Consider the following 12,711-nt stretch of genomic DNA (forward strand, 5'->3'; position numbering starts at 1 on the left):
TGGTGAGCTTGAAAAGTTCTCACGCCTCCCCCACAGCCCTACATTGTCACCCTGTCCATCTCAGCTCTCACCCCACCTTCCTTAACTGTCCCCTCCCAAGCTCCCAGCCCTAAGCAACCCTACTCAGAGCATCCCCAGGTGTCTTAGCATACACTCCCACCATCCCCTATCTGTCCGGTCTCAGTGCCTAGTTTGGCACTTACTCCCTACCAAGACCATGCCCCACCTCCAACACCCAGGCTCAGACCCGGGCACAAGACTCAGAAGTGACTTTATTTCTCTGTAGTTAATGCCCCCTCAGGCCAGGCTGTTGGGCTGTCCCTGGCTTGACCTCCCTCCCCTTGGAGACCTGGAGGGTCTCAGTCCCTTGCCCTCCCCCTCCCCCCTACCCCAGCTTCCTGCCAGGATGTCTGGACTCCTGGAGATATTCAGCTGCTTGGGATATGGAGCTGGTGGAGAAACGGAGAAGGCTCACTCACATCTAGGGAGGTTGAGAGCCTCAGACCTTGATGCCAAACCCTTGCTGTCCCAGCCCCAGCCAGGCCAGGCTGGGGAGGGGCAGCAACAGGCTTAGGGGACAAGCTCCAAAGCCCAGCAGGAGGGAGGGAGGGGTCTTAGGGCCCAGCCCAGAGGAGAGCAGGCCCCAGGCTGAGCAGGAGCCCCCCAGCCAGGGCCCAGGGGCTGCGTCCCGCGACCGATGCCCCGTTGCACAAATCTTTCTCGCAGCAGTCCACGTCGACTTTTAAGATCCCAGAGTTAATGAACCCCATCAGATAGTCTGAGAAAAAGTGCCGCTTAACGAAGTCGCAGGAGGAAGCACACATCTTGTTCACAGAATGATCCTTCCTGCCTGGGGGAAAGAAGGAAGGCATGGGGGCTAAGGTCCACTTCCATCTGAGCTCTGTCCCTTCCCTAGAACCCAGGACCCTCCAGATCAGTTTAAGACGTGGAACCAGGGAGGAACAAGCCAGTGTTGTCTTGCCTCAAAGTCGTGATCTTGTCCCAGGGAAGAGGAACTCAGAGGACACCTCTGATCTCTCCCTAGATCTAGCTTTCAGTAGCCCCGCCCCCTCACCCAGTCCAGGCTTACTGCTGCTGGGGTCGGTGATCCGCACGCTGGCACAAACGGTATCGGTGGGCTGGCACTGCTTCGGAGCGCAATGGCTGGAATTGGCCAGGGTGCAGTCCTGGCACCACAGGCCATGGGCTAGGCAGGGCATGAGAGAGGGATAACCAGGGGAACCCGGGTCTGGACAGCCAGATCCTACACCCCCTCTTCCCCAACCTGCTGCAGCTATCACGGCAGAACCATGCTCACAGAAGAGTTCACTCCCACAAGACCCGAGTGGGCCTCCAGGTTGACCCTGTGCTGTACCTACACATCCTGCCTCCCGCATCCTCTTACTCCTACACACAGCACCCCCAAAGATAGGTAGGTTCCAAGACAGGAAAGGTCCACCCGACTTAATAGGAAGCTCGCTGAATCTCTGAGAATGAGGGACATCTGCGCAGTACTAGAAGAAAGGTGGAAAGGCGCTGGATGCCCTCGAGTGTGGGGAGAGCCCCCGGTGGCTGGAGCTGAGATCTAAGAGTGGTGCTTCCCGTGATATGACCCCTCCCCGCGGGCCCCCGACTCACCCGGCGAGGGGCAGAGAAGCAAGGCCAGCAGCGCCAGACCGAGGCTCTTCATGGCTGCAGGCAGCATGCTCCGATAGGGCCTGAAAGAGGCGCGGGGGCTGCAGGCGGGGGTCCTCTGGGGCGCAGGCCTGGAGAGAAATAGCCTCGGTCAGAGGACCCAACCCTAAACACCCTTCCCTTTTCTGGCCTGAGGATGTAACCATCCCCCAGGAATCAAAAGCGCGCGGGGTGGGGTGGGGGGAGGTCCAGGAGCTCGCAATGCCCCACCCCCAACCCATCACAGGGAGCATCCACCATCACAGCCTCCCCTCCAGGGAAAAGAGGTCTGCCCTCTCCGGTGAGGTGGCCACCCGAGGTCCCCGCAGCCTTCGCCCTGCACCTGCGTGGGGAGATTGTCTTCTCTCCCCAAGGAGCTGTAGGTGCGTCCGGACAGGAAAAGCGGGAGGAGGGAGCGCACCTTACCTGCCGGCGGGGGAGGGGTGCGCGCCGCGTCCCCGTCCTCGTCCCCACCCCTGGGCTGGGGGGCCGGGAACCCCGCGCCGAGTCCCCTCCCCTGGTCCCCGCGCGCGCGCCTCGGCGCTCACCGCGAATCGGGGCGTGGAGTGCGGGCCTCGGGGTGGGGGGCGCACTCACATCCCTGGGGTGTCCGCACTCCGGGCTCAGCGGCGGGCACGGCGCGGGGAGCGATGCCCTTCGGTCTCCCTGCGGACCGGAACCGGGGCGCAGCTTCGTCTTTCGGGGAACGCAGCCGCAGACGCGGACCCCGCGCGAGGGGCGGGGCGGAGCCGGGGCGGGGGCCTCGCACAGCGGGGAGACGCGCGGGGTGGGGGGCGCCCAGGGCTGGAGGCCACTCAGCAGGTCGCCCTACCCGGCCTCGGCGCCCTTCGTCCGCGCGCAACGCCCCTTCTAGGTCTCCCGCTCCCGCTCCCGCCGCAGCAGCCCCCCACCCTTTTCCACCTCCCTACCCGGCGTGGGAGGATCCTCCCACTCTGCTTGGCCGAGGTCCCCTTGCAGATTCTCGGAAGAGCTTTGGCTGCTAAAGGAAGCAAAATGCACAAAGACGCAGCGAAAGAGGGAAGCGGAGAGGTAGGGCTGTGGGGTTCAGACGCCCAGCCTTGGGGCTCCTCCCTCCCCAGCACCCACCTCGCATCCGATAGTTCCAGCCAATTCTACTCCTAAGAGTGCCCATGACGACGCCCACCGGCAACTCAGCCCTAGGGACTTTTGTTACCAACCACACCCACACACAGAGATGACAATCCTGGCCCCTGTATAAGGATCACACCAGGTTCACACCTTGGGCTCCTGCTCCCACCTGCCCTCCAGCTCTCCTGGGCTCAGGGTAAACCACAGCTACCTTTGCTCCCTTGTCACACAGGAGGAAAGGTGTTCCCTGTTCAAAGCCCTAGGCCCTGGGAAAAGCAGCTAGCACATCTTGGATTCTGCCCACCGCCCCACCCCCACCACAGAACCTCATACCAGACAAATGACTGTCACTAATACCAAGTCCTTGCTAGATGTGACAACCTCTGCTGTCAGTCTGAGCGTATAGTCTGTTCTCTTTGATCTAAACAGCACATTATAGATGCATGTTGCCTTGGTGTCTCGGTGTTGAGTTACAGGTAAGGAGAACACTTAGCGATAGAGCCTCCTCCTGCTCAGGGTCACACAAGTCCCCAGGTGATCAAACAGCGTGAGCACTTGAGTAGTTCACAAGTGCTGAGGAATAGAGGGACTAGACACTTTGAAGAAGGGATCTAGATGAAGAGAGTGCGGAGGATAAGAATTAGTTCGTTCATACACAATTCTCTGCAAAAGAAGTCAATACCATTGTGGAGCCCAGAGCCAGCCTGCCAACAAACTGGGGTGAGAGCAGCTGTGCCTGAGCCTGCACTCAGGCTGGCAGATTGAGCTATAGTATGGATACTTGCAGAGCAGAGGCCTGGCGAGGTTTCTAGGTAAGAAGTGTTTTAGGGGAGTAAACGGTCCTTGAACCCCTGTTCATCATGCCGCAGCTTGAAAAGGCAGGCGGCCTGACTAGATTTACCTCAACACTAACAAACCTCCTAGAACACAAAGCCGATGTGCTTATTAAGACATGCTAGAAGAAGAAACGCACAACCCCAAGCTAAACCGCAAGTTTACCTGACAGAAAGAAACTTCGCTTACATGAAAAAAGACCAATGTGGGCCTTAAAAGGACTCCCAGGAAAAGAAGGTGATCACTGAAAAAGAAATCGCGGGGGCGGGGAGCAACAAACACCCTACATGTCACATCCTTTTATTTATATGAAATGCCCAAAAGTGTAAGAATCCAACAAGGACAGAAAGATTAGCCAAGTACAAGGGAGGGAGAGGAATAACTGGCTTGGGACACGACTAATCATTTTGTAGTAATGAAATGCCCTAAAATTAGATTCTGGTGATGGATACACAACTTTATTAATACACTAAACGTCACTGAAATGTATTCAATAAAGAGTGAGTTTTGTGGTATGTGATATATTGTATCTTAATAAAGTTGATGTTTAAAAAAGAAAAACAACTTATCACAGAGTTAAATTAGCCAGCAAATTAAACACAGATGAAGAGGGAATTTATGAGCTGGAAGACAAATTTGAAGAAATCATCAGGAAAGGCTGAGGATATAATTCAGTGGTAGGACTCCTGCCCACAAATGATCAGGAATGTAACACAAAATAAGAAGTTTAGAACCACAAAAGATTGTGTGCAGAGAGCTAAGAAAAGTCTAACTGAAATTCCAGTTGATGGTGTTTAGAGACAGTCTACTTAAAATAAGTCAGAACTGGTGAAAGATAAGTGTGGGTAGAGATTCTGATGTATAATAAGCAAAATAACAAATGATGATTTACCTAAGGGCAACATAGCAAAATTGCAGCCCACGAAAGACAGGAAAACCCAGAAAATGGAGACGATAATTCTAAAGAATCTTGGGGCAGAGCAATCAAAACCAACGAGGGTGAACTAGGATCTTTGCAGTGCTAGAGAAAATAATGCCTAAGTCAGAATTTCATGCACCTGTGTCTAAAATTAAGAGTAAAACAAAATTTCAGATAACCAAAAGTCTAGAAAACAACTTAGTAGCAAGAAACCAAACAGCCTGACTCAAAATCAACCAAGGACCTAACTAAATATGTTTCAAAAGAAGGCATACAGGTAGTTACAGGTTTGCAGAAGAATACTAAATATCACTGGTTACCAAGGAACTGCTAATTCAGACCACAATGAAATGTAAAGTGACATCAATTAGGAGGATGATTCCCAAAAAAAAGCTGAAATACCACAGTGCTAGCTAGGATGTTAAGGAGGGAATGTGTGCATGATCTCATTTGAAGAGCAGAGAAAGAGTGATAAAGCCCAGGAGCTGGGCACCAAGAGACCCAATTTCCCTTGGACAGAAGGGTAAGTCATTAAGATCTGTTACACAGCCCAGAGCCATAGTTGATACAATGTATTTCTTTTATTACTAAGATAAAGTATTTTAAGTGTCTTCATTTTCAACCAAGAGGTTGAAAAGCTGGTTGGCTTCATTTAATTATTCTACAATATGTTGTATATCTAAAGGCTCCCTGGTACCCCTAAAACACACACACAACTATAATTAATCAACGGAACTATTTCTTTTGGTTTTGTTTTCTTGTGACGGGGTCATGCCGGTAGCCCAAGCTGACCTTTAACCCACTACCCTTCTGCCTCAGCTTCTGCAGTGATGAGGGTCCAGGTGTGTACCACAGCACTGACTATGTTTGGTTACAAAGGTAACCAAACCAAGTGCCAGTGCCCAGGTGTTGGCACTATTGGGATCTTTCTGGAAACTGTAGGAGTTGAGGATGGAGAAATGAGGACTGGGGACAGATGCTGCCGAGTCGCACTTGGCCCTTCCTGTCCCTGTGCTTCCTGTCTGTCAAGAAGTTAGAACAACTGCTACCAAATGCTCCTTCCATGATGTCCTGCCCAAAGCCTGGTGCCAAGCAACCTGAACAGACACCTCAGAGACAGTGAGCCATAGCCTATCTCCCCTTCTTTAAGCTGTCTATGGAGATATTTTATGTCAGAGCAATAAGAAAGCTAGTATACTGACTCAACGTTTTTGATTGATTATTCTGTATTTGGGGGACTTGGGGGTGTTGTTTTTAAAGATAAAATCTCATGTAACTCAGTCTGGCCTTGAACTTGTTATATAGCTTATCCTGGCCTTGAATTTCTGATCCCCTGACCTCTACCTTCCAAATGCTAGGATTATAAGCAGGCCACACCACAACTGGAATGCTGTTTTATAGCTTGAACAAATACATGTTTCAGATAAAATTCAGAGAGTTTTAGCACTATCCACTCTTCCCTAGATAAGCATTTAAAGATGATACTTCAAGAAGGAGGAGGGTGATGAAGGGAGGCCCGAATACAGGACTGAGCAGAAAACTGGCTTACAAGAAGGGAAATCTAAGTCACCGAATGCCAACAAAGGCACCTGCCATGAGGCTTCCAGACAGCTGGAGGCCCAGGCAGCAGCGTTGCCAGTCAGGAGGGTGCTCTAAGATAGGGGATCCAAAACCCCTGCATTGCTAAGAAGCAGCTAAGTGATAAACTTTAGACTCCTTTAGATGCTCAAGATGCAGAGGAAGGTTTCCAGGGCAACCAGCAGCAGCTCTCAATGAAGGGACCACATGTGGGGCAGGCAACACGTACAAAGATTGGAAGTGGAAAGACACCAAGGATTCAGGGCAGGAAGGAAGGCAGGGAGGGGTGGGGTGGGGTGGGCAGACAGAGAACCTAGGAATCAATCTACAGGGAGATGAGATAGGGATAGACCAAATATCAGAACCCTCCTGGGAACTGAAGTGTACCACCTTAGCTGTGAGAAAATCCCTGTTGGAGAGTGTATAACTAATGTTATGTGACATTTGGCTGGCCCATGGTACGTTTCCACCTTATTCCTAGGGCCTCACTGTGTTGCCCAGGCTAGTCTCAAGTCACTATGTAACCCAGATGAGTGCCCCAGGACTCAGCCAAGTTAACATTTATTACACTTCATTTGTTTGTTTGTTTGTTTACTGTTGAGGGAGTATTTTGATCCTCCCTTCTCCCTGAGGCTTCTGGCCACCAGCCCACGAAGGGAGCAAGTCAAAGAACAGGGTTCAGACAGCCACAAGTATGACGGAGTAACTACCAAGATCAGTTTCAGAGAGGCAGCTCAACTTTAATTGGGGTAAATCAAGGGTTGCATCGTTTCTGGGAAAGGAGCTAGGTATTTTTAGGCAGGTAGAGTCCTAGGTAGGTGAGTACATTTGATTGGCTAGAGCTTTGGGTACTGGACAATGCCTCCTTTACACGGAGAAGCATTCCAGGAATCCCGAGGTTTGCTGGACAGGTTCTCACTGGGAGAAAGGAAGCTGAACTCCAAATCTCACCAAGGCTACGTGACAGTCTGAAAGGAGAAGGTGGGGGGTTTCAGGCTCCCCAGACCAGGTCAGAGAGGGAGCAGACCTCCTGGTAAAGGGAGTCCTCCATTTTGTGCTGAGCTCAAGAGAGTTGTCCAGACAATGGTAGACTGTGACCTTCATTAGCAGGGTTTCTCCACAGGGTATCATGGCTGTGGTTATGTTGTGTGACATTCTGACAAGGGAGATATGAATAAATATCTACTCGCCCCAGATAGAGAACCCACAAAAGACCAAAGTAAGGACCACTGTACTGGCTGGTTTTGTATGTCAACTTGACACAAGCTGGAGTTATCACAGAGAAAGGAGCCTCCCTTAAGGAAATGCCTCCATGAGATCCAGCTATAAGGCATTTTCTCACTGGGCAGTGGTGGCGCATGCCTTTAATCCCAGCACTTGGGAGGCAGAGGCAGGCAGATCTCTGAGTTCGAGGCCAGCCTGGTCTACAGAATGAGTTCCAAGACAGCCAGAGCTACACAGAAAAACCTTGTCTCAAAACAAACAAAGAAAGAAAGAAAACAGACAAGGCATTTTCTCAATTAGTGATCAAGCCACGGGGGAGGGCCCAGGCCATTGTGGGTGGTGCCATCCCTGGGCTGGTGGGCCTGGATTCCTTAAGAAAGCAAGCTGAGCAAGCCAGGGGAAGCAAGTCAGTAAGCAGCATCCCTCCATGGCCTCTGCATCAGCTCCTGCCTCCAAGTCCCTGCCCTGTGTGAGTTCCCTTCCTGACTTCTTTTGGTGGTGAACAGCAATGTGAATATGCAAGTTGAATGAACCCTTTCTTCCTGAACTTGCTTCTTGTTCATGATGGTTTTAAGCAGGAATACAAAATCCTGACTAAGACAACCACTGAAGTCCAACTTGCTGAGCAAATGTGTTTTACTCGTTTTAGGGTTACTTGGAGAAATATGGACACCCCTTGCAGGATAGAAAAGGCTCAAAGACAGCTATACCTCCAAAAGCCCATCCTAACATAGGCTATGAACTCAGGAAAGCCGGAGACCAAGAGCACACTGCAAAGCCTTCAGGCACAGCCACAGGTTGCAGAGTCTCTCTTCTAGGCAGATCAGCTGGTCTCTGTCTCTTTCAGGTGGCTTGTTTGGTCTGAAAGTGGATCTCAGTAGTCCACACTGCTTATGTCTGCTTACAACATCGGGTTCTAGTGAGTCTGGCTGGTTTCAGGGACTTCCTGAAGCCTTCGAGTAACCAGACTTTGGCTACTTTTTGGGTTCCTTTCTGTATCATCCTTCTCCATTCCTATTTCATGCTTCCAACCCTCAACAGTAGACAGAAGCAAAAGAAGGCTAGAGGGGAAATGAAGGTCGATATCGGCGGACTGCTTTCTGCTGTATCAAGGTGTATCAAGTTTCCTTGGGGCAATTTTGATCTTTGTCATTAGGATATCCAATTTCTTTCCCGGCCTCCTCCTCCTCTTCCTCTTCCTCTTCTTCCTCCTCTTCTTCCTCCTCCTTCTCTTCCTCTTCCTCTTCTTCCTCCTCTTCTTCCTCCTCCTCTTCTTCCTCCTCCTCCTCTTCCTCCTTGTCTCTTTGTGCACAGTCACTTGACAAACTACAACAACAGCAACCAGCAACCAGCAGCATCAGTAGAAAGAGTAGCAGCAGCTACAGTCACTCTCTGGGCTCTAGCTTTCAAGAGTCCCCAGAATTCCAAATGCTTATAGAAACTATCTATAGTTGTCAAGCTCACACCCTTGCTGAATCATGAGGCAAATCACAGTCAGCTGCTCTGGACAATATAAAGCAGCCCCATATCCCACACCTGGGATTAAAATAAAAACATAATCCTACACACACATATCACAATATGTGTATGTGTGTTTAAAGAAATCAAAATCCTCACTACACCTTTGTGTTGGATATTTCCTCACCTTCCTCACCTTAAAGAGCTTCCCTACAGGACAGACCATTTTACCTCCCTTTACAACATCCTGAGGCCTGTGTCTTAACCAGCTTTCCTCCAAGATGGAGGTTTGTCTAGGAGAAAATTGCTACACAACAGAGCAGAGGGCAAAGGTCAAAAGATAACTTATTGAAGTCAGTTCTCCCCTTCCATCATGTGGGTCCTAGAGATTGGATTTTAGGCTTAGCAGCAAGAACCTTTACTCACTGGCCCATCTCACTAGCCCAAAGACTAACATTTAAATGGTTAAGTACTCCATAGTGTGGGTGGGCCACATCTAATCATCTGAAGGTCTAAATAGAAGGGAAACCCGAGGCTGCCTGAGCAAGAGGGACTCCTGCCAGTCCTGGTTTTGGGCATGGTTGCCTGTGGGCTCTTGACTCATGGCCCACCTATAGGGGTTAGAACTGTCATTCCCACAATCATATGAACCCCTTCCTTAAAATAACTTTGCATACTTACATATCCATTTGCTCTCTGGAAAACCCTGAGTAGCGTGGGACACTAGTGATGGAGGATCACCGGAGTTCTCTGTAGTCTATTCTGCTCTTCCCTGCTCACAAAAAGCAATAGGCAGGGATGGGTTTGCTGAGGATGAGGTCTGAGAGCCCTCAGCAAGTGTAGTCTCGCCCTCACCACCTTCCATCATCTGATTCCCACCCTAAGCCAGCACAAGGACAGCCAAAGAAGACTGGTGTCCTGTCTGTGGGGCTCCTGTGCTGGGGAATAAGATAGACTGGGGCAGCCAAGCCATCAGGAAGGTGGCTCTTTGCTGTGGTGTGCATGGCAGAAAAGAACACCTGGGAGGTGGCTAAGAGTGTGGGCAGGATCTCCCTGAGGTTACATGGAAGATATGAGGAGGAACAGGGGTTGGCTCAGGCTGTACATGGTAGAAAGTCATAGGGACCATAGGATGGATTGAGGCACGGCAGCATCTAGATATGGCCATCCATCCTTAACCATATGTGACTCATCTATTTCTTATTTCATGCTACCCCTTCATGAGGCAGAGGAACAGGACTGTTAAAAGGCTGGCTTCTGCCTCCTTTATCAGTTGACTCTGGAGATCCACACAGGCATGGTGTGGCTGAGAGGGGTCTGTGATGATATGGGCACTTTCCTGACCACAGCCTGCCCAACCCCAGGATGGAAACCTCTGTCAAGTTTCTCTTCAGTACCTGTGAGCCCAAGTTGAGTCTGGCCCCAAATCTTAATCTCTAGGGGAGGTGGTGAAATGGGCTTGCAGGCCAGCCTCCCCAGACACCACCCTCAGACATACTCAGCCTGTAATCTCCCTCACCCCTCCCCTAAAGCTAAACGAACTTGCTTTTTTACAAAGACAGCGCAAAAACTGTGGCTTCTGTCTTGGTTCCCCCTCAGCACTTCCATGGACCTTATCCTGGTATAGCCACTTGCCACATCATGAAGTAGCTCTAGAGACAAGAGCTGAGCCTACCACTATCCCATGAGTGAGTTTGGGAGTGGACCCTGCCTGGTCAAGCTGTCAGGAAGGCCAGAAGCCCCAGCCTGATTTGAGATCACAGTACAGAGCCCCCTACAAAGCACCTGGATTCCTGCTATCAGCACCAAGAGAAAATGAATTTGCTGTTTTAAGCCCTTACATTTGAAGGCAATCTGCCTGCCACACTGGAAAACACGGGTGGGTAAAGCCTAGCTTATGCAAGAGCTGAGGTGGGGGCAGCGCACTGGAGGAGGTTAAGATGGAGAAAGAATAATGCTTGAGGAGGGGAAGGCTGGCCCCTCGGGAGCACGGAAAATGGAGAGTCTGAGACCTGCTCTCCCCAGGCTGGACTTGGTTGCCAGGGAGACGAGATTCCCAACCTGGTTTCCAGGCTACTCTGACTTCCTCCTGAAGCTTTCGGTCTGTTGGTTTTCCCTATCAGGATTTTTGCAGGCAAGAACAATGGTAGCCATGATTAGCAGAAGAAAGGACTTTTTAAAATGAAAAGCCAAGATGTGACCCAGCCCCGATAGCCTGGGTAGCCCACCCCCTCAGGGAGTAGGCTTTGACTGACCTAACCCAGCTCATATTGCTGTTTCTATGACCAATGGGGTAGAAAGGACCCTAGTGGGTCTTGACCCTGCCTGGGACACCCTGCCAAGTACCCTCAAAGGACTGTATGTTCATGGTCCAGGGTTTGTTTTTACCTGTTTATCTTTGGTGTGTGTCTGCAGTTGTGTGTGTGTGTGTGTGTGTGTGTGTGTGTGTGTGTGTGTGCACATTGGGGTGCATGGTGCATGTGTATGTGTACATGTTTGTGGAGGTCAGAAGTCAACCTGAGTGTGGTTCATCAGAAACTGCCCATCTTGAGTTAGGCATAGAGGGACACACCTTAAATCTCAGCACTCAGGAGGCAGAAGCAGGCAGATCTTTGTGAATTCCAGGCCAGCTGGGTCTGCATAGTGAGTTCCAAGCCAGACAAAGTGTGTGTGGAGGAGGGGAGTGATTGAGTGAGAGAGAATGAGTGAGAGTGAGTGAAAGAGAAAGAGAAAAAGAAAGAAAGAGAAACAGAGAGACCAGAGACAGAGACCAGAGAGTCAGAGACCAGAGAGAGAGACAGAGACCAGAGAGACACACACACACACAGAGACAGTGATACAGAGAGCACACTGATTTTTTGAGACAGAGTCTCACTCTCTGAAGTTCATCAAATAGGCTGGCCTGGCAGCCAGTTGGCCTTAGGATCCTTGTCTCCGCCTCCCCAGTGCTGGGATCACAAGTGCGCCCACAGAGGTTAGAAGAGGACATTAGATTCCCTGAGACTGGAGTTAGAGATGATTTGGGTGGCGAGAATCAAACCCTGGTACTCTATAAATCAAAAAGTGCTCTCAACAGTTCAGTTGTCTCAACGAACTTCAGATTCCTGGACCTCTTTTTTATACAAAGGACCGGAGTTGCCTCTCAGCACTAATGTCAGAACCAAGGACAGTGCCAGCATCCTAATCTGTAGGCCATTAGCTGCCCAGGGCTCAGGAATCCCAGAGCTAGAGAGAAGAGATTGGATAACAGGGATGAGGGGTGGAGGGCCAGCTGAGGCATGCTGCAAAGCTTGCTGCTTTGGCCAGGGCTGCCAGGATCCCTCCAAACAATTAGAGGTGCTTGGCTCACAGAAGATGGTCCTATTGCAGTGGCTCACACCCAGAGCATAAGGATTCCATGTGACCCATGAGCCAAGCCTAGAATGGTAGGAAAGATTCTCTAGACACTTAGAGTGTGGCCCTGCTGACACCTTTGACTACTTGGAAGACTAAGGCAGGAGGATTGTCATAAGGTTAAGGTTAGCCTGGGCAACATATTGAGTTCCAGGCTAGCCTGGGCTACATAGTGAATTCCAAGCCAGAGGAGCTGGCAAAGGGAGACCTTACCTCAAAATCAAAGAAACCCAGATGTCTTCTAGCCTCAGGGTGGCTAATTATTCACAAGACCCTGGCTTCAGTCCAGAATAGCACAACCTACGCTCTACCTTCCGATGGTACAGAAGATGAGAATCGATCACCTCTGGTGGGTTAAGCACCTATTATGTGGTGACCTCTCACACTGGCCACTCCAAGCTGCCAAGGTGCCTCTCTGGTTCAGCAAACAGGCTGGCCTAGTAGGCAGTGGGCAGCAGGCATCCTCCTTTTCCACCTCCACTGTGCTAGGATTTCAAGTATGCCCATGGCCAGTGGAGCCT

The 12,711-nt window shown here is 50.6% G+C and overlaps 1 protein-coding gene across 4 annotated transcripts; it reads right to left on the bottom strand.

Annotated features, from left to right (window-relative positions):
• Positions 1-252: 252 nt before the first annotated feature.
• On the bottom strand, positions 253-2,769 carry LOC110310971 (lymphocyte antigen 6H). 4 transcript variants are annotated; one of them, XM_021184167.2, is made up of 5 exons: positions 2,604-2,769; positions 2,272-2,340; positions 1,639-1,766; positions 1,091-1,207; positions 253-850 (listed from the first exon to the last, which is right to left on the bottom strand). In XM_021184167.2, coding segments are annotated over exons 2-5 (483 nt in total). In that variant the 5' UTR covers positions 2,274-2,340; positions 2,604-2,769; the 3' UTR covers positions 253-614. The 4 variants fall into 4 exon arrangements, with proteins under 4 accessions (XP_021039826.1, XP_021039827.1, XP_029325826.1 ...); XM_029469966.1 differs by having other exon boundaries at positions 278-850; positions 2,223-2,340; positions 2,604-2,730; XM_021184168.2 differs by lacking the exon at positions 2,604-2,769 and having other exon boundaries at positions 2,223-2,577.
• Between the last annotated feature and the right edge of the window lie 9,942 nt (positions 2,770-12,711).

The sequence above is a fragment of the Mus caroli genome, chromosome 15, assembly GCF_900094665.2.
Source record: "Mus caroli chromosome 15, CAROLI_EIJ_v1.1, whole genome shotgun sequence".
NCBI classification, from domain to species: domain Eukaryota; kingdom Metazoa; phylum Chordata; class Mammalia; order Rodentia; family Muridae; genus Mus; species Mus caroli.

Excerpts from the sequence above, each read along its gene's own strand:
- LOC110310971 (XM_021184167.2), bottom strand. Across the intron at positions 1,208-1,638 it reads GCTTCTCTGCCCCTCGCCGG|CCCATGGCCTGTGGTGCCAG; the intron begins GTGAGTCGGGGG and ends TGCCCTGCCTAG. Across the intron at positions 851-1,090 it reads GATCACCGACCCCAGCAGCA|GCAGGAAGGATCATTCTGTG; the intron begins GTAAGCCTGGAC and ends TCTTTCCCCCAG.